Genomic DNA, 25,093 nt, shown 5'->3' with positions numbered 1-25,093 from the left:
AGTGACTGCTGAGAAGAAAGGAGATCTACTCATGGATGCAATAGCAAACATGCAGAAAAAAAAAAAATCATCTGCTGGATGGACATTGAAAGGACAGATAAAACCCGCCTCCCAGAAACTCACTGGGTTGTACAGATGGGCGTGGACCTCCATTACCCTGAAAGAATCTCTGTCGCGCGCACACAGTCACACACTGATGCTCATGGATCGAAAAGAATGGGCTGCATCTTGATAAAGGTGAAGTTGTAATACTGTGGCAGACCCTGGTGGCTAATGCTGCCGAATTTGTCCCAAAAGAACGGCGGGAGTCCGTCCTGTGTTGTCGGCCCGTTCACCGCCTCCGCACGGAAATCCCCAGCCAAGTGGAAATCTGTCACCTGCACAGGGAAAAAGACGCCAACAAGAAGAAAGCTGGGTAGAGCTTAAAAGCATCTGAATTCATGAAACCTGCATGACTGCTACTGATGAAAAGGCTATTGTGGCGCTCTGGGAATACCTTAGTGTCATAGCAGCCTCCTGGTGAAGGCCTCTCGCTTTGCAGGTCGTTACGGCAACAGATGGACTTGCAGGGGTCACCCTTTGAGTACGGATCCTTCTTGTAGTCTGAAAACAAGCAAACCAAAAATATCATGCTTGTGAATGTAAATGGGTGGCTACTGGAAAAAGAAATGAAAAGATTTCAAAAATTAAACAGAGATCCAACTAAGCCTAATTCTGTGTCACAGTTCAGCTATCACACTGGCTACTGCAGAAGAAACCCTGGGACACTCGTGGACCTGGTTGGGAAGAAATGCTCTACTTGTGCATCTTTGGTTTAAACAGACGTGCAACAAGTCTGAACAGAAGAGGTACCTAAAAGAAATGTATAAAACTATATCAGCTCAAGCTATAGCTATCAGAATAGCTAGGAAAAGGCCACTTAATTAGGTACAGTTGTTCAACTACTTGTTAGTGCAAATATCTAATCAGACAGTAAAACAGCAGTAACACAGTGGATTTATGCACATAGACATGGTGAAGACAACCTGCTAAAGTTCAAACTGAGCATCATTTAAATCCCCAAATCCACTTCAGTATTGTTATGACTGTTATGAACATGTTCTACCAATCTTCTAATGGCTGCTTCCAGCAGGACAACGGACCACATCGCAAAGCTCAGATCATCTCAAACTGCTAGATGTGATTTGAATCCAGCAGCTTGTTGAATGTGTGCCTCTAACAAGATGTAACTAATGAAGTGTACTGCAGCCAAAAATCTAGCTTATGAAACAGCAACATACAAAGAGTCAGCAGAATGAGCTAAAACTAAGAAGCTGAGATGGAGCCACACACCATTGAATCTCATGATGCGCTTCAAGGACTCCAGGTCCTTAACGCCACACTGGTCACGGCGAAAGATCTTGGCTCTGGGACAGAGGTCATAGGAGAAGTCCTCTCCGTACTGCTCCCACATTTCTACGTAACCACTCATTGTGTAGATCTTCCGATGGAAAGGAATGTTGTAGGACGGCCAATAACCTGTAAGAAATGGATGTGGTGACGAAATCACAGAAAAGTCTAAAAATGAAATACGATACAAAATACAATTGAATGTAGAAAATGATTAGCTGCCTCTGCGCAGAGTCTGTGTCTGGTCCGAGTACTCCACCAAGCTGGGGATCTGCTCCACCACAGTCAGCGCACCGTCGTCGAGACTGTGACCCAGCTTCACTTTGCTTCTGTCCAACACCATGTACTGATTGTTGTAGGTTCCTGCAAGAGTTACAGGTGGATTTATGGAAGAGAAAAAAGTTTAATAAAGAGGCCTGAGCATGATTTAGCTTTTTCTATCAAAACACAGCACAGTTTCTGTGCTTCGTGTATAAAGATCCATGTACATAAGGCAGACATGCTCACCAGAGTTATACATGGAAAAGGTTTTGGCCCATTCTTCTCCGGTTTTTGCCAAACTGTGTGAAGGAAACGGTTTCCAAGGCCTAATCCGTGGATCGACTTCCTCCGAGGCGTGGACGTCTATCAGCAGAGAATGTACCTTCACCTATCAGCAGAGAATGTCCCTTAGTCTGTAACACAGTCAAATATATTCTCAAGTAATATTCAAGCATGCCATTCAGCGTGTTAGTACGAGCTCGGGAGCAGCTTGGGAGAACAAGAAAACAGAGACTGCTTTAGATTGTCTTCCCAAAGTGACTCAACTTTATTCACAAGTACAACAGTTTATATAGAGAGTAAAATTCATGAGACAGCAGATTATCAGTTTAAACCAGTACAGACCAAGATAAGGCAGCGTCTTCCTGCCCTTGGGTGAAGAAGCATCCTTTGTGTAGTTTATTAGTTCAGCTACAATTGTGATTATCTCAGCGACATATTTTCAAGGCACAAAACGAAGAGTTCTTTCATTAGTGAAATCTGAAACAAACCATTTGGCCTTCAACAGGCGTCTAAAAGATTAAAAAACTAATGTAGCTGAGGGAGTGATCTCTGTGGTATTTCAACCTTGTACCAGCCTGTGATTCTCACACATCAATTCTTGGGTCAAAGAGAAAAATAACTAAAACAAAGGGGCCTTATTGAATGACAGAGTTTTCCTGCATAATGTCACTATAAAACAATATCCAGTAAATGCTACCATGGTACTAAAATACCTAACAGTTCCCCTCTTTTATTATTTTTAAAAATAATAACTCAATAGAAAGGAAAAATCACAAATGTAATAAGATAATATAAAAAGCAAATCATAAAATGTAACTGGTCTGTCGAGCAGGCTTAATATCAAATAAAAATCCTAAGGTTAATGCAGTAGATATGATTAATAACCTAAATATATAAAAAACACAGTTCTTCAGTCGTCTCCTGGCCTGGTCCCAGGTTCGAGAGACCCAGTATAAGCGTCGTGTGATGACAATGGGCATTTCATTTTCTCCATTATCAGGATGAAACGAGTCTATCTTTATCAGGTTAGACATTGTGTGGTACTCTAGGCTTTCTGTTCCTGCTGGATGTTCGAGTACCTTGTTGTTGTTCAGGCGGGGGATCAAAGGGCTTTCTGAGTCTTGGCTCTTTCAGGCGTTGTGTGTTAATCAGTGATTGTGTGTGTGTAGGTGGATTGGATCCGGGCGCTGGCTCACCTGAGTCGTCATCTGTAGGTGTATTGAATCCGGGCGCTGGCTCGCCGGAGACGTCATCTACTTGATCCGACGCCTTAGGTGGTTTGGTGGGGCTGGTCTTAACCCTGCTGGCATGAATCCACTGAGGTTGTCCGTCTGTTAGGATGCTGGTTCTCGTCACTGCAAGTACAGTCTGGGGGCTGGAACACGCGGCCTCCCTGAGTGCCCTTGGTTTTAGCGACTTTACCAACACCGCATCTCCTGGTTTCCACGGATGGGTTGGATCTATGGAAGGGAGAGGCTGAGAGAGACAAACTTTCTGATAGTTATTATTCAGTGTTTCTACCAGGTTATGAACATAGTCAGACAATGCAGTGTCTATGTCCCCTTCCAATAGCGGTGCCCCTCTGGAGGCTGACCATGGTGTTGGAAACGGTCTTCCCATGATTATTTCAAATGGAGATAATTTGGTTGCTGCGGATGGAGTCATTCTAATCTCGCAGAGGATTTGAGGAAGTAGTTTGATCCAGGTCATTCCTGTTTCTATCATTGCTTTAGTCAGGCGATTTTTTTATGGTCCTATTCATTCTTTCTACAACTCCTGAACTCTGAGGATGGTATGGCACATGATATTTCCAGTCTATTGCTAGAGTTTTAGCACACTTTTGAATTACTTCTGATGTGAATGAAGGTCCTCTATCACTGTTAATTTGGTGAGGTATTCCAAATCTGGGTATTATTTCATTGCACAACTTTTGACAGACTACTTCTGCAGTTTCTTTTGATGTTGGGTAAGCTTCTACCCATTTACTAAATTGGTCCACTATTACCAGTAAGTACTTGATGCTTCCTTGTGCTGGCATGTGTGTAAAATCAATTTGTAATGTATGAAATGGGAAATCTGGTTGTGGTAAATGCTGATGTTTTGCTTTTGGTTTTCCTACATTAGTTCGTGCACATGTTAGACAGGTTGCTAATATGCGTTTTACTGCGTGTGATGTTTTCTCGATTACAAATCTTGATTTTATTGCTCCTATTACCCCTCTTTGTCCGACATGACTCACACCGTGAAAATGGCGGACAAGGATTGGCAGTAGTGAAGATGGGAGGGCAATCAAACCCTCAAGGTTTTTGTATAAGCCGTCTCTGTTATCTAAGGTACAATCATTACTTTCCCAGTAAGTGTAATCTAAGGCAGAGGCTTGCTCTTGTATGAATTTTAGGTCAACATTTGTTTCTAAATAGTCTGGGAGCGTGACAAGTGGCAGCTGTAAAGGCAAAGATAATACTTCCCTTCTGGGTGGTTGCTGTGAGGCAGCAGCTGCTTTCGCGGTTACGTCTGCAAGAGCATTTCCCACTGCTTCGTCTGTGTCAGCCGTGCTGTGCCCCTTCGTTTTAACAACTGCAATTGCCGATGGCAGCTGTATAGCCTGCAAAAGTCTTTGAACAAGGTCAGAATTAGCGATCGATTTTCCATCAGCAGATCTAAATCCTCTTTGTCTCCACAATGTGCCAAAGTCATGCACCACACCGAATGCATAACGGCTATCAGTGTAAATTGTTACCCGCTTATCCACATGGAGCTCACAGGCGCGTATTAAAGCCATGAGCTCTGCTTTTTGTGCTGAGTGAAATGGTAATGAGTGAGCCTCTAGTATGATGTCAGGCAATGTCACCACCGAATAGCCACAAAGAAATAAGTTGTCATTTGGTTTTGAACAGGACCCGTCCACATAAACAATGACTGAGTCTGGGATTGGTGTCTGCTCTAAGTCTGGGCGTGGTGCTGTGGATTCCTGTATACGTGTCATACAATCATGAACGTCAGGGTCGTCTGAACCATCCTGTCGGTCAGAGGAACACAGCATACGAATGAGTAAGTGTGCTGGCGAATTGGGTGTGCTGCTTGCTTTTATAGTGAGATTTGCTGTTGAAGTCAGTGTAGCTTCATAACCTGAGCGACGTTGTGCGGTCATATGTTGTGTAGTTATGTTTGCTAGAATGGTCGTGACCTGGTGATTGGTGTGTAGAATAGTGTCATGTGAGAGTGTGAGCTTCTCGCAGTCCCTTATCATGATAGAGCAAGCTGCTACTGCTCTCAGGCAGGCCGGCATCCCCTGAACTACTGCTGGCAGCACCTTTGAGTAGAAGGCTACTGGACGGTAGCCACAGCCATGCTCTTGGGCCAATACACCTGCGCAGGTTGTGCCGTTCTCTGTGACGTACAGGTGGAACGGTAAGTGGTAGTCAGGCAGACCCAAACAAGGGGCGGAGGTCAGCGCTCCCTGTAATGCATTGAAAGAGGCAGTCATTTCTGTGGACCACAGTATTCGAGGAGGCTTGTCTTTTTTGCAGCATTCACGCAGAATGTGGTCATGAAAAGAACAGTCTGGTATCCACTGTCTGCAATAGTTCACCATGCCTAGGAAAGACAGCATTTCCTTCTGTGTAGTGGGCTTAGGGACAGAGGTCACAGCTTTGACCCTGTCTGTAGTCATGGAACGTTGTCCGTGAGACAGTGTAAATCCCAAATATTGAACAGAAGTCTGACAGTACTGCATTTTCTTTGCTGATGCTTTGTGGCCAGTCTGTTGGAGGTGCTGGAGTAGCATGTGTGTGGCAGTTTGACATAGTTTTTCACTTTCAGCACAGAGGAGGAGATCATCTACATACTGGATCAGAGTACAGCCCTCTGGAGGAGTGAAGCCGTCCAGGGTAGCACGTACCACCATTGAGAAAGCCGCAGGGCTGTCTACCATGCCTTGGGGTAAGCGAGTCCAAGTGTACTGCTTATCTCTATGTGTAAAAGCAAATATCGGCTGTGTGTCTTCATGCACAGGTACTGAGAAAAAGGCGGAGCACAAATCCACCACAGTAAAATGTGTAGCTGTTGCTGGAATAGATGTCAGTATGCTGGGAACATCTGGGACAATAGGTGGCAGAGGCATAATGACTGCATTAACTTGCCTTAAGTCTTGTGTGAAACGCCATACGCCAGGTTTGTTAGGCTTTGGCACAGGATTGACAGGAGTGTTATATGGAGATACTGTGGGCTTTATTACTCCAGCTGTCAATAAATCTCCTATGATGATGTCTAAGGCTGCGGCTTTTTCAGCGGAAATGGGATATTGCTTGACATATACCGGCTTGTTGTTTTTCAGCTGAGCATGATAAGGTGTACAGTCAATAAATCCTACATCATTCTCACCTCTTGACCATAATGTCATGTTTTGATATTCAGCTGGCAATGTGACAGCAGAGATAGTACAGTGTATGGGGTAGGTTAGATCTATGTGTCGACATGGTGCAGTAATGTCATAGCCTATGTCTGAGTTATGTGACAAAACCACTGTTCGGCCTTCACTGGTGTGAGCAGTTATCATGTTGTTGAACAGTGTGAGAGAAACAAATATGTGGCTTCCAGGCATGGGGCTACCTGGTAACGGTGTTTGCACATGTTTTTGACACAGAGTGTGACGTGGGATACCAGTCAGATGGATATTGAGTTCATTCTCTGCTGAGGCGTCCAGCTGACACAGAGGCTGTTCCTTCTCCATGGTGTCGGTGCATAGGGCAGAGAAAACATAGCTGTTATCAGTATCTGCAAACATTTCACCCTTTGTGTTAAATGAAATACACAAGTTCATTTTTGCCATTAAATCTCTGCCTAATAGATTCACAGGCGAGTTTGGAATAATTATGAATGGATGATATGTAATTTCGTCTGGTTTTGGGCCCCAGCGTGTTTTTAGAGAATGAGTTTTGGGGCATTGCACTAGAGTTCCGTTTATTCCCATGGTGTTGATGCACACAGAGGAAACAGGCCCACTATAGAATTTTCCAGACAGTGAACTTTTAGTGGCTCCACTGTCAACTAAAAAGGAATAAATCTTTTCACCTATCTCTATATCTAACATGGGCAAGCTTTCTGTGTTACGGGACAATTGCAAATGCAGCATCGTGTGTAGTGCTTCACACTGTCCCTCATCTTCACCTGGGCCTCCCTATTGTCGGTCCAGTCTTTCGTTATCATATGGGTGGGGATTAAAATGTGGATTATAAGGTTGCTGCCTAAGTGCAAAGGGGCCGTTTCTTTGATGTGATTCCTGTCTGCGTTGCCAGTTACCTTGTCTGTAAGAGCTCTGCTGACGCCTAGTGGCAGGAGCTGGTCCTGTGTTTTGTGGTTGAGACCTATGTGCTGCTGATTTGCATTCCCTCCTCCAGTGTCCTATTTTTCCACAATAAAAACATACGTCTCCACTCCTATCTCTCCTTCTGAAATCTCCCTGCTGCGCTTGTTGAGGGGGCGGGGCCCCTGCATACATCATTTTTTCACTTTCCTCTGAGCCTTCAACATCAAAATTCAACATCATCTTAACACTTTTAGCCTTCGTGCTGTTGGGGAAAAGATCTGCACCAGCTTTTGTTTTGACAAGTGTGATAAAGTTCTTTATTTTCATGTCATAGAGATTATCAGTGGCAGTCAGCTTCAATAGTTGTGAACATTCTGGATGAATGTTGTTTAAGAATGTTGTTATGAAAATCTGATCATTTCCTCCTTCAGGCATGCATGCCTCATTAGTCCAGCAGTGTGTGAAACGTTTCATAAAAACTAAATCTCTAGACATTGTGAGCAGAAATTTCTTTAGATTTTGAAAAAAGGCTGTGATTTTGTCATCGTTTATCCACAAAAACGAGGTGGTGTTGGCTGCTTGGTCATTTTTAGGGTCTAGTTCCTCTACTTCTTCAATAAGCTGAGATTCAGTCACACCTGGAATTCGTTGACATAATATATATCTATAGTCAGGCCCACCCAAGTGGTGGTATCTGGTACTTCTCTGTAATGCAGAAACAAAGGCTGTAGGATTTTGTAGAGGATCGGGAAGTTCTTTAATGGTTGCTGCTAACTCTGAAATTTTAGGGGGTTGAATGCAACACATGTCCCCTATTATCATGAACGGAAGGGAGGTGCTGACGTCATTAAATTGTGATCCCTGCTTTTCTTTATAACGGGTGTTTTTGTGGGGGCCCTCTTGAGTTTTTTCCTCTTTTTTCTGCTTTAAGTAGTTCCTTATTAAATTTCTGGTGTTAGTTATTGCTTTTGGCACAGTCAAACCATTCGCTACTCTAGTGTGGCGCTGAACATGATTATCTATGACGGAAACGGCTTGCTGCAGTTCAGCTTCCGTACGTTCAGTTAAAGGATCTTTCATGATTTCCTCACACTCTGTCATTAACTGTTTTGTTTGCTTTTTATGTTCCTGTAACTCTCTTTCTCGTTCAGTGTATTCTCGTTCCTGTCTTTGATCTAGGTTAAACCAGTCATCTTCTTCTGATTTAGGTGTCATTTCAGTGCCTTCCTCACTCTTTTGGGATTCTGCTGTTATATCAGGATATACGCGCTGATGACGTGCAGCCGCCGCAGCAGCTATTAATTCTGTCTTTTCATCATAAGGCGGCGGAGCCGTAGGTTGAACGGATGGGCATATAAGGCTAGTTTTTTCTGCAGTGGATTTACTAGAGCCTACACTGGCTTGATTTAAAGCATTTACGTCTGGCTCGGGTCCTTTTTTCCATAGCGGTAGCATGCGATTGATCACATCACGACATTCTATCATATATTTTTTACAGGACTTTTTAATCAGCCTACTTTCCTTATCACAAATAGTATTTAACATTTCTACTGACCTGTTTTCTGGCGATAATCGTTCGGGATAGGGCTCCGGAAATACATTAGGATGCATTAAAGTTATAGTTCTTAAGTTCGAGACGAAATCAGTCACGTAAGCACTTCCGCATGTTCTGGATACGTAATCATGGAAGTCTTCATTGATTCGCGAGCGTGGGTTAAACGTAACCGGAAGTGGGAGTCGTACTGAGCCGCTATTTGTGATTTTATATTTTATTTTTTTCGGTTTTACAGTTAATTTTGATTTTTTATCGGACCCGTCTAAGGTCTTTGAATTATTCTGACCCATGGTCAGTGATTTCCAGAGGGGTTTAGACGCTTTGAAGGATTTAAGTTAGTTTTTATTTTTGCTGTGGCACACCTGAGGTTACTTGATTTTTTTGCTAGCAATTTTATCTTTTTAGTGAGCAACTTCTCACTTTTTTAACGAGCAACTTCTCGTTTTATGACCCCAGGCAACTTCCTGTGTCCTTTCTGCTGGTGAGCAACTTCTTAGTTTATGACAGCAGGCAACTTCCTGTGTCCTTTCTGCTTTTATTTACAAAACAACAGGCAACTTCCTGTGTTTCTATGTGGGCCACTAACGAAGGCTCCTCAGCGTATCCCACTTGTTACTATGTGGGCCACTGAAGAAGGCCTTGTCAGCGTATCCCGTTTCTATGTGGATCACTGAGAAAGGCATAACACAGTCCTATAAAATAAAAGACGAGTGCCTACCTTCGTCAGGATCCCACTTCTGACACCAAAATTGAAGGAAACGGTTTCCAAGGCCTAATCCGTGGATCGACTTCCTCCGAGGCGTGGACGTCTATCAGCAGAGAATGTACCTTCACCTATCAGCAGAGAATGTCCCTTAGTCTGTAACACAGTCAAATATATTCTCAAGTAATATTCAAGCATGCCATTCAGCGTGTTAGTACGAGCTCGGGAGCAGCTTGGGAGAACAAGAAAACAGAGACTGCTTTAGATTGTCTTCCCAAAGTGACTCAACTTTATTCACAAGTACAACAGTTTATATAGAGGGTAAAATTCATGAGACAGCAGATTATCAGTTTAAACCAGTACAGACCAAGATAAGGCAGCGTCTTCCTGCCCTTGGGTGAAGAAGCATCCTTTGTGTAGTTTATTAGTTCAGCTACAATTGTGATTATCTCAGCGACATATTTTCAAGGCACAAAACGAAGAGTTCTTTCATTAGTGAAATCTGAAACAAACCATTTGGCCTTCAACAGGCGTCTAAAAGATTAAGAAACTAATGTAGCTGAGGGAGTGATCTCTGTGGTATTTCAACCTTGTACCAGCCTGTGATTCTCACACATCAATTCTTGGGTCAAAGAGAAAAATAACTAAAACAAAGGGGCCTTATTGAATGACAGAGTTTTCCTGCATAATGTCACTATAAAACAATATCCAGTAAATGCTACCATGGTACTAAAATACCTAACACTGTGAGCCAGCCTGACCCTCTGCCAGGCCAGTAGGCTATTTGGGGTGATTGTGTCAAAAAGGGAGGAGTTGAAGACAACGTTGGTCGTCTGCGTCATCATCAGACCACTTCCCAAGAGGTAGAAGTCATCCAGCGACACCAGGAACCCTGAAGCCACAAACAAGCCACATTACAAACATGAGCTTTATGGATGATCTTCTTCCATAATGATGTTCTTTTTGCATGTGTGCCATGTGTGAAGAGGGCGAGATAACCAAAATTGTTATACAGAGACAGCAGAATGAATGGTTGGCCTTCTGGAGATGGCTGACACTGACTGAATTACGAAGTGGAATCATCAGCAAAACTCTAAAACTTAAGAAGCTGATCTCACCAAATTCATTTAAGACGTCTTTAACTGACCTGGAGGCAGCTACTACAAATGTACTGCATGAATATTAACAGCACAGTACTATTCAATAAACTCAGTGACTTTTACTTTTATTTATGTTTGTTTCAGCAGTTCATAAATGTTGGTTGTGTTTGTATTTTAGTCCATCAGTTTTACATTCTTATAGTTTTAGTGTGTTTTTGCTGTGTATTTTCATCTGTGTTGTACTAGTCTGTGCAGTTACTGATTGTAATGCTGCCTGTCTTGGATAGGACACGTTTTAAAAGATTGTAAAAATTTTTCACTGATGCTCTTGCTTTCTTACATACCAGGGTAGCTGCTAAAGGATAGTTTTCCAGTGGCTGTATGGGGCTCGCTGATGTGAAAGTCCCAGTGTTTGTAAATCCGCATCGAAGCAGCGTACGTGTACCAGCTGGAATGAGCGAACAGGAGGTTCTCGTACCCCGGCAGCATCTAAAGATGATGACAGAAATCAGTAATGAGACAATCGTGCGTCATGTCCAACAGTTATGTAGCTTAACCAACATAATAACATTGGTTTAGTTAGATAATTAACTTAAATTCGATAGTTTCCTTTCAACAAAAGCAACAAAACAGACAAGAAGTCAGAACAGGTGACGTTATAGGACTTTTGAATTTGGCCTGTTATTTAGCACAAACATACATTTGTTAAAGCTGCCGTGCAAAAAACACTTTGAAGTTACAGGTTTTAGAATATGCACCTCTGTGTACAAAACTGTCCCCTGATTTAATTATGTCACTGAAAATTAAACTTAGTTTCTTTAAATATGAAATAAAGATGAATAATGCGTTACTGCACTAATGCACCAGCACATTCGATTACACAGGAAATTTGCTCTTCACTGGTAGTTTCTTGTTCTTCTTATTTTGCACACCTATGAAAATCAGGTTACAGCTGATGTCAGTGAAGCATTACTAATTTGCTGTGAAGTAAATTTGAGGAACTACTCATATACATCAGCTGCTTTTTGTGTTATGTGTATTTTTTTTAATATCTAATAAGAATAAGAGCCTGATCAGGATCGTAGACTGTATATAAAAGATGGCCACTGTAAGCTGTGCGCAGACTTGTGTTTTAGATCCTCGGGTTTGGCATTTTATCGGTTGCCATATTTTTTCCCCCTCAAACTTGACGAGCAAGAGGAGACACCACATCTTCATAAAGTGAACTTATCAACTGCTCGTTTTATGTTGCAGAAATGGAACATTTCGGTTTATTCACCAAGACTTGAAACCACTAAAGATTACAGAATACATGCCCCAAAATGTATTTCGTAACATATTCCATTACGTTACTCAATGAGAGTAACGTATTCTGAATACTTTGGATTACTTAATATATTATCAAGCTTTTGTACAATTACATGAATGTACGATTGCTGTGCGATTTATTACTATTACTGAAGACTATACTCGCCATACCATTACCAACTAGATTTTTAAATCTTAATATAAAATGAGTAACAGTAGGGTGGACATTAGGTAAGGCTGCAAATTTTTGCAGCGATCTCATATAGAAAACTATTCTGCGCATATATAAAACAGGTCCGCGGCTCCAAACCGTAGTAAAGGGACGTCTGGCTAATGCGCTGGGCTCCGTGTCGGGCTCGTAGCCAAAAACTAGCTTTACTTTGTTGTCTGGGTCAACTTTGCTAACGAGAGACAGAGAAAGGCATTCTTTAGGGTTATACCTGTAACACTCTACCTTTTGCCTTCATATTAAATAATTTGTTGAACAATAATTTTAAAAATATTTCATCACGTCATTATGCAAATAGAGGTGACATGGGCCGCGAGATGGAGACACAGGCATTAGAGCCTCTTAATGTGTGTTTTATTTATTTCCACCAGCGTGGAATTACCAAAAATAGAAAGGGCATAGCCTAACATATGAAATGGGAAAAGACCGCCGTGTAATCCCTTTACTTCAACAAAGTAACTGTATTCTGAATACCACCTTTTTAAACAGTAACTGTAACGGAATACAGTTACTCATATTTTGTATTTTAAATACGTAACGCCGGTACATGTATTCCTTTACTCCCCAACACTGTTCATAGAGCAGATGCTTCTTCAAAGTCAGACTTCCTTTTGCAACCAGAAGAAAGAGTGAGTTGATTTTAGGCATCGCTAGCTTCACTTTTGGTCTCTATATCCATCTTTTATATACAGTCTGTGATTAACTTGTGTTTTGACCTCTGACCTTGATGAGTGCAGAGCAGTGACCCATCCCTGGAAGTTTGAAGTCTCTGAGTGAAGGATAGGAGCTGGGGACCAGGGCTGGGATCAGATCCAGCAGGTCTCCCACCGCGTTCAGGAACTGGACGTCAAACAGCGTCAGCGGCTTTGGGAAGGACAACAGATAAACAGCTGGTCATCAAATGCAAACAAACAGTGCTGCTGCCCCTGAAGTGAGACGGCCATTTATCAAAAACAAAACAAAACACGGAATAAAAGCTACAAAATAATTAATTATGAGAAAAGAAAATATTAAAAATAATTCACATCTTACAGCAAATCAAAGTGGATTCTTTAAACAAATAAATTATTTGAATTCATAACTGCTGGTATGTAGTATTACTTTTACTGCCATTAATATCACTATTGGCTCTATAGCATATTCATGAAAATCTTCTTAAGTACTATTACTTCTACTTTTTATATTTAACATGACTTAAGCCTGTGAAACCTGATATAAAATTATTGGTTGATGCTTCTGCATTTCAGAGTGCAGATTTATTTGATAGCATTTTTTTTTAAACATTCTTGTGTTTTGTTGCGTTTTTGTGGGACAAAAATCCAGCCAAACGGCTATCCTACCTTCTTCCCTTGCTTCTCGGCCCACGCTGCCACTCCTGCCTGCAATCCGTCCAGCTGAGCCATGATGAAGCCGGTGTGTTTCCACAGAGGATCGGAGCTCTTGTTCACCTGCTGTCTGACCCATGAGTCCTGCTCCCTAAACGTACAAGAATCATATTTAGACTGAAATTTAACTAAATGGATAAATGCTACTTTACAAAACCCCACCGTAATACTGCATCAGTAGAAAAACCTGATCAAAAATGTTCTTAACTCTGCAACATGGTCTTTTTTTCCCGCCCATCCCATTTGGTTCTTTAGCCGTCAGAATTACTGTCTGAAGGCCAAGAAAGATCCCCAACAGATTTACTTTGCCAAGTGGGTCATCACAGGCTTGCTGTATTAGTCCATTTTAATGACCTTCGTTATTATTATTCATTATTTTATTTTCAGTTTTACAGATGGGACAAACATGACTGGGGGATAGGAAAGGGAGAAAGAAAGAGAGGGAGTGAGCGAGGGAGGGAACGAAAAACAGAGGTGAAGAGGGACAGTGAGAAAGGGCACTTAAAAAAATCATCTGGATCACCTGTTGAGAGAAGGAAAAAAAAGAGAAAAAAAGAAAGTAAAAAAGAGAGCAATATAATAAGTACGACACCGTCGCAATAATCTGGCTAAGTGTAAGTAACCGTAAATACTCAATGTTGAATGTTATTGTGGAACATGCAAGACTGTGCTTTTGCCAAGAAAGGTGTAGTTTGTGTTTGTGAACACCCGTGTGTACACCTGTCCGCGACCTGTGTGGATGGGCACACTTGTATTCAAAAGGTTTCTCCATTAAACGATCTGCTAGAGGGTGTGGGGAGCCATACCCCCGTCCCCCAGGGCATGAAGGACATCCAGGAGCAGAAGCCAGAGGGGGCTGCAGTGACATGTCCGTGGGCTCTGCCAGCAGCCAGCTGTACCAGAGTGGACCGAGCCCACGGAGCCATCCCCGCTCTCTGGAATCCACCAAGGCCAGGGGGCCCAGGCCCATCCGGACCAGGGCCCACAGAACCCGCAGCAGCCCACCCGACCCATCATCATCTCCCAAACTACGCAAGACAATAGACACGCAGGTTAAGTTCGTTCTCCACCACTCCTATATTTCTCCCCCACCTCTTGACCACACCTCTGTTGTGGTCAAGAGTGGCTGAATGCCAACGCTGAGTGTGCTTAAATGTTTGGTTGAACTTTTTTCAGAAGAGGATATTGAAGATGACAGATTGTGAAGTAGATGTGACATTTCTGCTGCTCGGGTTGTAACTCTGAAAGGAAAAGGGAACAGACTCACTCCATAAATTTCTGAACTGGGTCGAGCATCTTTGGGTCGGTGATCAGCTGCGGGTACATGTTGGTGTAGTGGTCCATCATCTGCCTCGGGAAGAAAAGGAAGAATGAGTACAAGTATAAGAATGAATACAAAATGCCCAGACTCAGAATTTGAGTGAAAGAAATAAGATTATAATAAGAACTGACAGCACTTACTGGGCAGTCAGGAAGCCTTCGAGGTAGCCAGCCAGGAAGAAAGTGATCTCATCCGTTTCAGGAGTCTCTCCATACCCTGCTCGGATCTCAAGGACACTCCAGCCTGTACTGGATAGGGTGTCATTCAGGAACCCGTAAGCATCCCCCTCGACCTCCATCACCCCCTCCTTTAACTTGACAAGCTTGTGATCGGGGTCCCAGTACACAGTGGCTGCTGTCAGCTCTGAGAACACATCAACACAATGAAAATATAAACAAAAAGGGAGGCACAGATCCCAGCTCCTTTACTTATGGATTTTTTCCTTCTATATTGTTCTGATGAATTAATGGGTGCAAACAAAAATGAAAGTTTAATACCGACCAAAGGATCACTGTATCACCTCACACCCTGGACACTCCCTGTTTGTACTGTGTGCCCGAGGGCAACAGTTCAGAGCAATTAGTTTAAGGACAAATAGAGTCGAACACAGCTTTTACCCAACCGCAATAACATGTCTGAATGCTGCTACTAAAAAATGTCCATCACGCCATTCTTGAAATGATCTATGCACTGACTGAAGCATGTGTGTGGGAATGTTTGCTCATACTATTCTTATTAGCACTTTATTTATTTTATTTAGTGATTTAATTAAATGTTATTGTTTAATTTAGATTTTTATATTTCTATGGATGATGCACTGATCGGATACCACTTTTATTTTGGATGTACCTGCGACAATGACAATAAAGACATTCTGATTCTGATTCTTCAGATCCTTAAACAATCACCAGTGACTTCTCATGTACTTGTCCTACTTACTGTCAGCAGAGGCGAAGGTCGCAGCCACGATGAATAAAAGACAGGCATGTAACCAATTTAGTGGAGACATGTCTGCGAGAATGGAGCTGAAAACTAAAACTGCTGCGGGACATAGAAATGGTTCGAACAGAAGTGGCACGGGTAAAGAGGAAATCTGTCTTTTCTATGCAAGGAAAGTCCAAAGGTGACGCGAGCTCAGTTTCCTGATTGGCTGCGGCCAGGAGCGGAAAAGGGGAACAGAACGTGAAAACACTTCGAGACAAGCTGCTGGAACAACTAAGATAGTTGGTAAACAAGAGTACATGGTTTTCAGTTTTGAGACAAGAAAAGAAAGAAAATAACTTTCCACCCCAGATGGGACTCGAACCCACAATCCCTGGCTTAGGAGGCCAGTGCCTTATCCATTAGGCCACTGGGGCTGTATGGCTTTGTGACTCTCACAGGAAACTCTTTAGAGATTATAACAATCACCCTGCGACGATTTCATATCGTAGGTACCAGAGCCTGAGTCCGGAGCCGTGTGTGGGCTTTTCGAAGGTTTAGTTCAGAGTTACATGACGCGTCTACAGCGAAGAGAATTCTTTCTGCGCAGCTGGCATGTTTCCGTTCCGTTTTACAACTGAAAGCAAAAGCCCCATATTCATGGAGGCTTCGAGATTACATTCTTATAATTAACACACAACCCTCCTTTATATTTGGATTTACTTTATTTGATATATTACAATGTCACGGACAGTGCATCTGCGCAATTCATGTGGCACAGACCCTATCGAGGTAAAAGAAAGTTAAAATAGAAAATAAACTGACAGCATATTCATTAAAATGATCATATATTTAGTCAAGTTCCGAAAAGTCATTATGACGTAGTACGAAGCAACCAACCAAGAAAATTAAGAAACATAAACAATGGGTCCCTTTCTTTGCATTCAGAGAAACAAAAAGAAACATTTAAGAGCTGATGCGACACTGCCCCCTAGTGATAGGTTTTGGAACAGTTTAATAAACTATCAGATTAACTTTTCCTTAATAAATTTTCAGATATAATTTGATAAACACAATAAATAAAACAGTAAGTAAAAGAGCTTTTACACCTTTTTTCTACACAGTTCTAGTGTTTTTTCTTAAATTCCTTTTTACAACACGGTGAAGCTGTGCATCCATCTAGTTTCTTCATCATACTGTGAGGGCACAGCTGGAATGCAAATGTAGTGAGGGGAATGTGAACACTCCACCTGAAGCATGCTGCCCGAGAAGATAAAACAGACACCTTAGACAAAGAAAAAAAAAGAACCTCGGTCAGACAACTTAAAATGTGCAAAGATGGAGGAAAAAGGCTGAATGTAACAAACACCCTGACATTTTGTAAAACTATCCAGTGGTTTGTTGCACTGAGAATTTCTCTCTGCAGTGACAAACATTTAGAGTGTGATATCATTTCAAGCAGGTAAACAAATAAACGTCAAAGATGCAGCAGGTTCTGCAGCAAAGAAAATAAATATTATCCACACTGAAACAGCTCAGACCCAGTACACTTCACTGTACAGAGAGCAAAGGCACACCTCATATGCTTACAGATCCCAGTCTGAAACATTAAAACCCAAACACATCACTCACAACAAAATAAAGCTTCATTCAGTTGATTGTGTCTCTCACACTCCTTCAGTGATGACCTTATGAGACACCATAAATGATTTTCTTTAAGTGAAAATTTGCAAATGTAAATAATATCATAAAGTAACCGTAAAGCTATAGAATTTTTAACAATCCACAGAAACAACTGTAAAAACGCCCACATACAGTATCATAGCAGCATTTCTAATCAGTATTCCTCTCTGTGTGAACAGTGTTAACCGCTCCTGCAGCTGCTTTCTGCTGCCAGGATCACTGCCTGCTGAGTGTGTAGACATTAAATGTAACTGATGGTAAACACAAACGCATGTGGGCTTTCTCATTCGTCATCGATCAGCTTCTCCGCTCCGTTTTCTGCTTGTCTGCCAGCACTGCTTCCTCCTCCCTCTCCGCCTCCCTCTTCCTCCTCGTCTTCGTCTGTGTAGGAGAACGGCTGGCTGCTGTAGTTGATCATTGTGCGGGAGAGGTCCACCTCGATGGGGAACACATCTGCCTCCTTCAGGACGGCGTAGCAGTCATTGTAGTAATGTGACATTCCCGACACGAAGCGCTGCAGCTGGAACACGATGTCCTGAACTGGAGACGGGGAAGAAAGAAAACAAAAGCAACATGTTGAAGCTACTAAATCCTCAGCATCTGTTTACAGGCCACGGAGGACAGAGGAGGGAATAGCTAAAGGTGAAAAACAGCAAGAACAGACCGTGTTTCTGATCCAGCAGCTCTATCTTCTCCAGGACGTCTTTCCTCATTTTGGCAAAGCGGGCGCGGGCTTCCTGCCGACACCGAAGCACCAAACGGTACTCATAGTTACCAGTGCTGACGCGGTACAGAGGCTCCCCCATGGCCTGTGAGAAGGAAAATAGGATTTACTGGTTCATATCAAACATGTTTTCAGCTGCGGAAATCCAAGGAAAGCTTATAGCCAGTTCTTCCCCAGAGTGCTTATCGGAAAATAAGAACCTTGCACTTGCTAAGTCTGCATCAGTGTGGTGAACTAAAGTTTGACTGTGAGCATGAAGGATATAGAGGCGGTCATGCTGAGATGGTAAATATCTACACCTTTTAAAAAGAACACCTGTTATCACCGAGTCTGACTCTAATCTAACACCTGTGTACAAAACAGAACATGATTAAACGCAGTCATCTCAAGCAGCTTCATACTTCAAGGTACCATCCCTATAACTAGAGAGAGGAACATAATGATCTCATGATAATTAAAGATGGGCATCTATAGTTAGTCTGCAGATACAAATGTGATGTTCCATCTTCTTACAGTCAGTTTTTCTAATGTTTTCATCTTTCTGCTTTAGAACGTTCAAAAAGTAGCAGGTTTCGGTTACATTTTTCCTGGGGTCAAATTTTTCCTCATAGAAGAATAATCTGACACACTGAACAGGAAGAAATGTTGCAATCAAAATGTCACTTTTACATCAACTGTCAATATCATACTGATATAATTAAATCAGTAAAAATTGTGACTCACGATGCTGCTGTATTCTTCATCATCCATTTCCTTCACCTTCAAGCAGTACGACTGAAAGACACAAAAAACCCGTCCTGTTATTCAACCTACAGGCTGACAGTGAATTTCAGTAAACAGAGTGACAGCACCGCAGGTCTCACCAGATATTCAAACTTCACATCCAGGTACTTGCGGATGGTGAGCTTGGTGTCTGGTATGGCCTTATTAAGGTACGTGTTCAGATCATGGAGCATCTGCACAACGAGAGACACTTTAAAATCTAACATCCACTGGAAAACTGACATCTTACATAATAAATTTCACTCTGACAGATTTAAGGAACACAATATAAAGTATACACAGACAGAATTTTCCAAAGCTTTCTTTAAAATGAATGTTTTTAACTGATGTGTGCACTTTTAGTACAATGAATGACTCAAAGCATAAATTAAATCTGTGCTTACAGGTTTGATGGTCTTTAGAAGCTGAATGCCGTATTTCTCAATGTTGCGGTGAGCATCAGCAAACTTCACAAAAGCCTCGCTGGCAGCAGCCTGGGGCTCTCGTACCCCGATGACAGAAAACACATCTCCAAATGCTGCAAAGGGACAAAACCAGAAACCGCTCAGATATAGCTACGAGCAAAGATCTGCTAAAGTTAGAAAACAAAAAGTAATAAATACAACTCCACCAGCAAGCAGACATTGTATGAAAACATGACATTTTTCTTCATTTTATGGTCACGTTTCAACTAAAAGCTCCACCAGGTTTTAGCCTTCATTGGGGAAAAAAAACAAAACAAAAAAAACAACAGCAAACTTTCGCTTGGGGGTGAGAGTGGATTATTCCACTGGTGTAATACTGTTTTTCTCGTTTGTGATTTTGGATATAGTGACTGACCTCTGTGGGTTTGAGAAAGCTCAAAAAACGCCCTCAGTAGTCTTTTCGTGTGCTCCATAAGCCCTGCAACGCAAACAGAGAACAACAGCGTCTCTGTGGATTAAAAGCTCTCTCATATCTGTGATTATGGAGTTTTCACATTACATGATTAACATGTTTAGGTAAAGAATCTTATCATTCTTTACCTTTGTACAGCTCTGCCGTTTTCTCCAGCTCTTCCAGTCTTTTGACAAGTCCATCTGTAAAGAAGAATAAGTTAAATCTAAGTAGATATGAACAAACCTGCAGTTACCATCTTAGCAGTCTTACCATTGCATAGAATAGCTCGACTGAGTCCAAGAGCATCCGCTGTTCCTGAGCTCAAATTCTCTACGAGTCGATGTTTGACTTTTTTCAGCACTGAAACATAGAAAATATCAATGTTTAACACAAACTAACGCAGCAGTGAAAACGATTTGTTGAGATTCTGCAAGAATGCAGTACACAGCACTGCAGTGCACGCTTCAAAAGAAAGTAACATAAATATAAATACCTATGTCCAGAGACTTCCCCTGTTTTGGGTCAGCCTGCAGCTTATTGTAGTGGATCACTGCCTCTCCCTGTGAAAATAGGATCAACAGTTAAATGAACCAAATAAATAAATAAATATAGGATGGTGAGAGGAAGAGCATCTATTGTAGCAGTGCTAAATATAAGAAATAGAACTGTTTTAGCTTTTGTTGAGATTATGCAAGAATGCAGTACAAAGCACTGCTATGCATGCTTCAAAGAAAGTTACATTTCACCTTAGTAGATAAGTTAAAATTAATAATGTGCAACATTCATGGTGCTAAGTGTGAAATGTATTTTCAGTGACGGGCAGCAGCAACACCACCTAATCCTTTTAATCCCACACTGAACCCCATCTTTATCCCACCACGCAGGAAGTCATGGAATTTTTTGGGTTGTGAACAAAAGATGCCAAAAACAACAGCGCCACTATTCACCGGTGATGGTACGCCACATGCTACGGGCTATTGTCCCGACCTCTTCAGCACAGCTTAGCAAACCAGTGAAGTCACTCCTACAGTGTCCTGTCTACAGTGGGAAGGTGGGCTCATATCTCACTAACTGTTGGACTGTGCTGGACATAAAAAAGTGAGTCATCTTTTAACTATTTTCAAAATTTATTTTAAATGACACACAGTGTTTCTGTGGTTTGGTTCTTTTTTTCTTCATTATGGGGCACTGGTCATCAGAGGTGAGGGTGAGTATGAAGAGTCGCTGTCTTTAGGTTTAAAAGATTAAAAACAAGAGTTTAATAATAGGGCTCATGTTAACATCATTATTTCAACAAGGCTGTCATAAGATTTTCACAGCAATGACACTATTATTGTATTCAAAATAATCCATGGAAATAATCATCACATCACAACAACTACCAAAAATCTGAAAAGGCTAATAAAGCTATCAGTCAAATGCATCTTTTTCTTTAGTGTGTATGGAGATGGTGAGAGTTTTTGTAGCTACAGATGCAAAAATGACTGTACTATTATTCTAAACTGTGTGCATTTTTGTCACACTGTAATGATAAATAGCAGTTATGGTCAATAGTGTAATGCTGAGTTTTTAATAAACACTTTCAGAGTCGGTGTACCTGCACAGCTTGAATCATCTTGGCCACCTCCACCTTAGTTTTGCCCTTGACTGCTTTCCCGTTCACACCTGTGATTTCATCACCTGCTGCCAGCGTCCCATCCAAAGCTGCTGGTGTGTTATCAAACACCTGCAAAGCAACAGCAACCGCATTTAAAAAGTACCGTGACAAAGTACAGTTATTTTTCCTGAATAAGAGGCGATAAGCTGCATTTAATGACCCGTATGCTAAACAGCAGCAAACTGAGACAGATAGTCTTATAACATTTAAAGCATGATGGAAACTTCTGGTGATCGATGACATGTTAATAAATAAAGTCATAATAAATTATTCTGTGTGCACCTGAACAATGTAGAGGCAAGGGCAGTACTGAGCCCCACCACCAATGCTGATGCCTATAAGATTATTAGCATCTTTCTTCAGAGTCACAGTCCCAGGCACTGTTGGTATCCCCCTGTTAAGACAGAGAAAAAAACCCACACTAATTGAGCTTTGAAGCATTTTGTTCAGCTTATTCTGGGACATTCTGTAATGAGGGAACTATATCACAGTTTATATCAAGGCATTCACCTTATCAGTTACTGTTTTAGATGTTTAATAATGATTTATGTTTATAATGTATGAAAAGCATATGTGATTCGGCGGGGTGGGTAGAGAAAGCTCATTAATGACTCACAGTTTGTCCTCCTCCAATTCATAGTCCATATCTGTGAACATTGCAGGACAGCGTCACTCCTGTCCCTGTGAAACCTGCGAGAGAGTACAATAAAACAGAAATCAAAGGTTTTAACTGGATCTAGTGATCAGAAACCAAAGAAACGCTCATTAAAAGAGTGAGAATCAGAACACGTTTAAGAGTTTGAGCTACCGGTGAATTTAAAAGTAGTTTATAGTCAGATGGACTATCGGAAAATCACCAAAATTGGCAGCTTTGCTTTCCTGATGCGGCAAATCTAATCGCTGTGGAGTCAGTGAGGAAACGCTGGAGCAGAGCAAACAGCTGGTAACCCGCAGTGCATGCTAACATCCTAACAACAACCATTTAAATACGTTTTAATTAATGTAACTGTTGCACTTAATATATCTGCATGCACACACAAACCAGTCACTGTTAGATTTCATTACAGTGACCGAGGTCAGTAAGGAACTTGGATTATTAGCTGCTAGCCTGTAGGCTAATAGCAGCTGCATTTAGCTAATGTTGTCCCCTGAAACGTCAGCAGGCCATTAACAATTTACCTTTCTTAGGCGTCGCACAGAGTCGTCATAAAGATATTATTCAGTGTGCATAAAATCAAAATATTTTTTTTTTAATCGCCCTTTTTATTCGCAATTATCTCAACTTCTCGATCTAAAGACAGCTTCTATTTACTTTATTTTGTCACTTCCGGAAGGATGACGGAAGTTGTTGTTAAAACGTATTACAAAAGGAAGGACTGGATGATCATTTTCTAGTTTTTTCTTACAGTCTATAATTCTATATTCCTCAGTGTAAATGATACAGATTATTTTTTTAAACTTCTCATCAGCTCATATGAAAACACTGTAATTGTATTTTAGCAGATTTAATCAAAGTCCTTCCAGGATTCGCTTGTTTCTAATTTAGACTACGCGTTTTACTGCCATCCAGTGGTTAGAGTGTCAACCTGCCCCTGCATGAAATTTGTCAAATATAATATTATTACAGATTTGTTTTGATGGAAAAAGTGATGTACATTTCACAATGATCTTGTTTGTAGATCATTTTAAATGTCAAGCATACAAAAACAATTGTTGCGAAATAGACTTATTGCATGGGTATGGTGCACTAGTATAGATTATTTTGTTCTAGAGTCATCAGCAGTATATTGAAGGCCCTCATTAATATGCAAAATTAATACCAATGAAAAATACAAAAATCACACTAATTTGTTCATATACTAATTTGCTGTTGCAGGTGATTAAACAGAGTGGTGCTTGTACTGAATATAGTATGATGTTGAATGAGTCAGTGTCAAAAGAGAATCTTACTAAAACTCATGTCTTGCATCAGAAATAAACTAGAATTCACAGTTATCCCATTTACCTTTTTTTCTCCCGGCACAGTAGACTATACCTCTGCTGACACTCCATCATCCAGGACTGTTCACCAGCAACCAGTATGAGTATGGTAAGCTTAGGTTTGTGTATGCCACTACATGTCAACAAATTAACTACATTTTACCCTTTAATAAATTATTTGCAAAACTGAAAATGCAAAGTTATTTCATTCTCAAGACTTCTTCAGATTATATTCTAACCATGTGTTCAGGAACTCGAACTGAAGAATGTGGATTTGAGAGCCGGAGATGAGCTGAAAATAAAAGGGGTAATTCTGCATGATGCAGAGAGGTAAGCTAACAAAACTCATAACATTTATTTTTTCAGTACAGTAACCATATAAACTGAATGAAAGCTACATATGCTGTTAATCCTGCAGTAGGAAAATCCAATCTAGCACAAAGTGGACTTTTACAAATTATATTATATCTTGTATTCCACTGTGTGATCATGTGTTCAAAGCTCTGCAAGCCATTGATATTAAAACCTAGTTTGTACAACCTCTGATCAACAGATTCCAGATTGATCTCGGCTGTGATGCAGATGACCTGGCACTGCACTTCAACCCTCGTTTCCATGATGACACTGATGGTGCTGTGCTGGTGTGCAACTCAAAGATTGCTGGTTGCTGGGGCGATGAAAAACGGGAAATTCACAACCCCCTACAGAGGGGTGCTGATGTGAAGGTGAGGGAATGTGATCGAAGTAATTGATGATGTACTGAGTGTCTGAGTATTATGAATATCACAAAGGTTTTTGATTAGATCAAATGGATGTTTGGTTTACCCACATAAAACACAAAAAACACACTAATATTCTTGCAGATATTAAGCTGGGGGATGCAAGTTGGGTTGGAATTGATTGTGTTTTGGAAAAAATGTTTTCTTATGAATTTTTCTTCTGTTTCAGATTGTGTTGAAACTGGCTGAAGACACGTTTGAAGTGGAACTTCCTGATGGACAGGAAGTCCAGTTTCCAAATCGTGTTGGTATGGGTACCATCAGCTACATCAGAGTCACAGGAGACTTTAAACTGAAATCCTTCAAGATCTGCTAAGAGATACAACTGTAAACAGACGCTGTGTTTAACACTTTAGTTATAGATGAGGTTTGACTGTCTGAATGTTATTCTTACAATAACAGTCAGTTATTGACTGAAGAATCATTAAGAGATAAAGAGAAATTGATACATTTAAGTGGATTAAAATGTCCTGTTGTGCAAAAGGATATAAAATGTTTACAGTCAAATAATCATGTTTTGTCATCTTTAAGGTTTTGCAGCCTCTCACAAACACAGTATAAGTCAAAGCATGAAAGGGTAAAAGTATGATGACACGGAACAATAGAAGAAAATGCACATATAGTAGTTATTTGCTAAATCCAGTAACTAATTATTTATAGTCATGTAAACATGCAGAGAAAAATGGCTCCAAATCATACAAAATGCATGTGGGGCACGAGGGTTCCTAGTTAACACTTTTCTATGTGGAGTTTGTATGTTACTTGTGCCTCCATAGGTTTCCAACTTCTTTTGAAATGCATGTTAGGTTAACTGGTGGGCCTTTTAAGTTCCAAACAAAAAAAGTAGTCCTGGAGTTGGCCACCCCT

The 25,093-nt window shown here is 41.1% G+C and overlaps 3 protein-coding genes, 2 long non-coding RNA genes and 1 other non-coding gene across 8 annotated transcripts; 2 read left to right on the top strand and 4 right to left on the bottom strand.

Moving 5' to 3' along the window:
• Positions 1-5: 5 nt before the first annotated feature.
• On the bottom strand, positions 6-15,932 carry plbd1a (phospholipase B domain containing 1a). Its single transcript, XM_085453610.1, has 12 exons — positions 15,781-15,932; positions 14,982-15,204; positions 14,788-14,871; positions 13,476-13,611; positions 12,859-12,999; positions 10,943-11,087; positions 10,248-10,390; positions 1,897-1,954; positions 1,612-1,752; positions 1,333-1,518; positions 497-603; positions 6-377 (listed from the first exon to the last, which is right to left on the bottom strand). The coding sequence occupies exons 1-12, from the start codon at positions 15,848-15,850 to the stop codon at positions 201-203; spliced, it is 1,611 nt and encodes a 536-aa protein (XP_085309736.1). The 5' UTR covers positions 15,851-15,932; the 3' UTR covers positions 6-200.
• On the top strand, positions 2,894-4,166 carry LOC146710933 (uncharacterized). Its single transcript, XR_014920057.1, has 2 exons — positions 2,894-3,101; positions 3,147-4,166. It is a non-coding gene; the product is annotated as an uncharacterized LOC146710933 (long non-coding RNA).
• LOC146710932 (uncharacterized) lies at positions 4,422-8,789 on the bottom strand. 2 transcript variants are annotated; one of them, XR_014920056.1, is made up of 2 exons: positions 6,595-8,789; positions 4,422-4,547 (listed from the first exon to the last, which is right to left on the bottom strand). It is a non-coding gene; the product is annotated as an uncharacterized LOC146710932 (long non-coding RNA). The 2 variants fall into 2 exon arrangements; XR_014920055.1 differs by lacking the exon at positions 6,595-8,789 and adding an exon at positions 5,246-6,588.
• A 194-nt stretch (positions 15,933-16,126) lies between the features above and the next one.
• trnar-ccu (transfer RNA arginine (anticodon CCU)) lies at positions 16,127-16,199 on the bottom strand. Its single transcript has one exon. It is a non-coding gene; the product is annotated as a tRNA-Arg (tRNA).
• Positions 16,200-16,465: 266 nt separating this feature from the next.
• On the bottom strand, positions 16,466-22,819 carry pick1 (protein interacting with prkca 1). The gene is made up of 13 exons (XM_085453605.1): positions 22,647-22,819; positions 22,084-22,157; positions 21,750-21,861; positions 21,408-21,536; positions 20,304-20,370; positions 20,081-20,170; positions 19,957-20,010; positions 19,772-19,834; positions 19,336-19,469; positions 19,033-19,125; positions 18,893-18,943; positions 18,110-18,254; positions 16,466-17,985 (listed from the first exon to the last, which is right to left on the bottom strand). The coding sequence occupies exons 2-13, from the start codon at positions 22,122-22,124 to the stop codon at positions 17,729-17,731; spliced, it is 1,236 nt and encodes a 411-aa protein (XP_085309731.1). The 5' UTR covers positions 22,125-22,157; positions 22,647-22,819; the 3' UTR covers positions 16,466-17,728.
• Positions 22,155-25,089, top strand: LOC146710928 (galectin-2-like). 2 transcript variants are annotated; one of them, XM_085453607.1, is made up of 5 exons: positions 22,155-22,410; positions 23,496-23,556; positions 23,698-23,777; positions 24,001-24,172; positions 24,396-25,089. In XM_085453607.1, the coding sequence occupies exons 2-5, from the start codon at positions 23,548-23,550 to the stop codon at positions 24,540-24,542; spliced, it is 408 nt and encodes a 135-aa protein (XP_085309733.1). In that variant the 5' UTR covers positions 22,155-22,410; positions 23,496-23,547; the 3' UTR covers positions 24,543-25,089. The 2 variants fall into 2 exon arrangements, with proteins under 2 accessions (XP_085309733.1, XP_085309732.1); XM_085453606.1 differs by having other exon boundaries at positions 23,493-23,556.
• Positions 25,090-25,093: the final 4 nt, after the last annotated feature.

Source organism: Copadichromis virginalis, linkage group LG4 (assembly GCF_057382275.1).
Source record: "Copadichromis virginalis isolate Kocher_CV1m ecotype Utaka linkage group LG4, C_Virginalis_male_GT1.1, whole genome shotgun sequence".
Lineage (NCBI taxonomy): Eukaryota > Metazoa > Chordata > Actinopteri > Cichliformes > Cichlidae > Copadichromis > Copadichromis virginalis.
The sequence above is the reverse complement of the archived record's forward strand: the minus strand, read 5'-3'. Positions and strand labels throughout refer to the sequence as shown.

Coding starts and splice junctions, on each gene's coding strand:
- plbd1a (XM_085453610.1), bottom strand. CDS start 15,850: ATGTCTCCACTAAATTGGTTACATGCCTGTCTTTTATTCATCGTGGCT. Junction 1,519..1,611: donor GACACAGACTCTGCGCAGAG/GCAGCTAATCAT, acceptor CATTTCTTACAG/GTTATTGGCCGTCCTACAAC. Junction 378..496: donor GAGGCTGCTATGACACTAAG/GTATTCCCAGAG, acceptor TTCCCTGTGCAG/GTGACAGATTTCCACTTGGC.
- pick1 (XM_085453605.1), bottom strand. CDS start 22,124: ATGTTCACAGATATGGACTATGAATTGGAGGAGGACAAACT. Junction 20,171..20,303: donor GGGGAAGTCTCTGGACATAG/GTATTTATATTT, acceptor TCTATGTTTCAG/TGCTGAAAAAAGTCAAACAT. Junction 18,255..18,892: donor ATGAAGAATACAGCAGCATC/GTGAGTCACAAT, acceptor TCCTTCTCACAG/GCCATGGGGGAGCCTCTGTA.
- LOC146710928 (XM_085453607.1), top strand. Junction 23,778..24,000: donor ATTCTGCATGATGCAGAGAG/GTAAGCTAACAA, acceptor TCTGATCAACAG/ATTCCAGATTGATCTCGGCT. Junction 24,173..24,395: donor AGAGGGGTGCTGATGTGAAG/GTGAGGGAATGT, acceptor CTTCTGTTTCAG/ATTGTGTTGAAACTGGCTGA.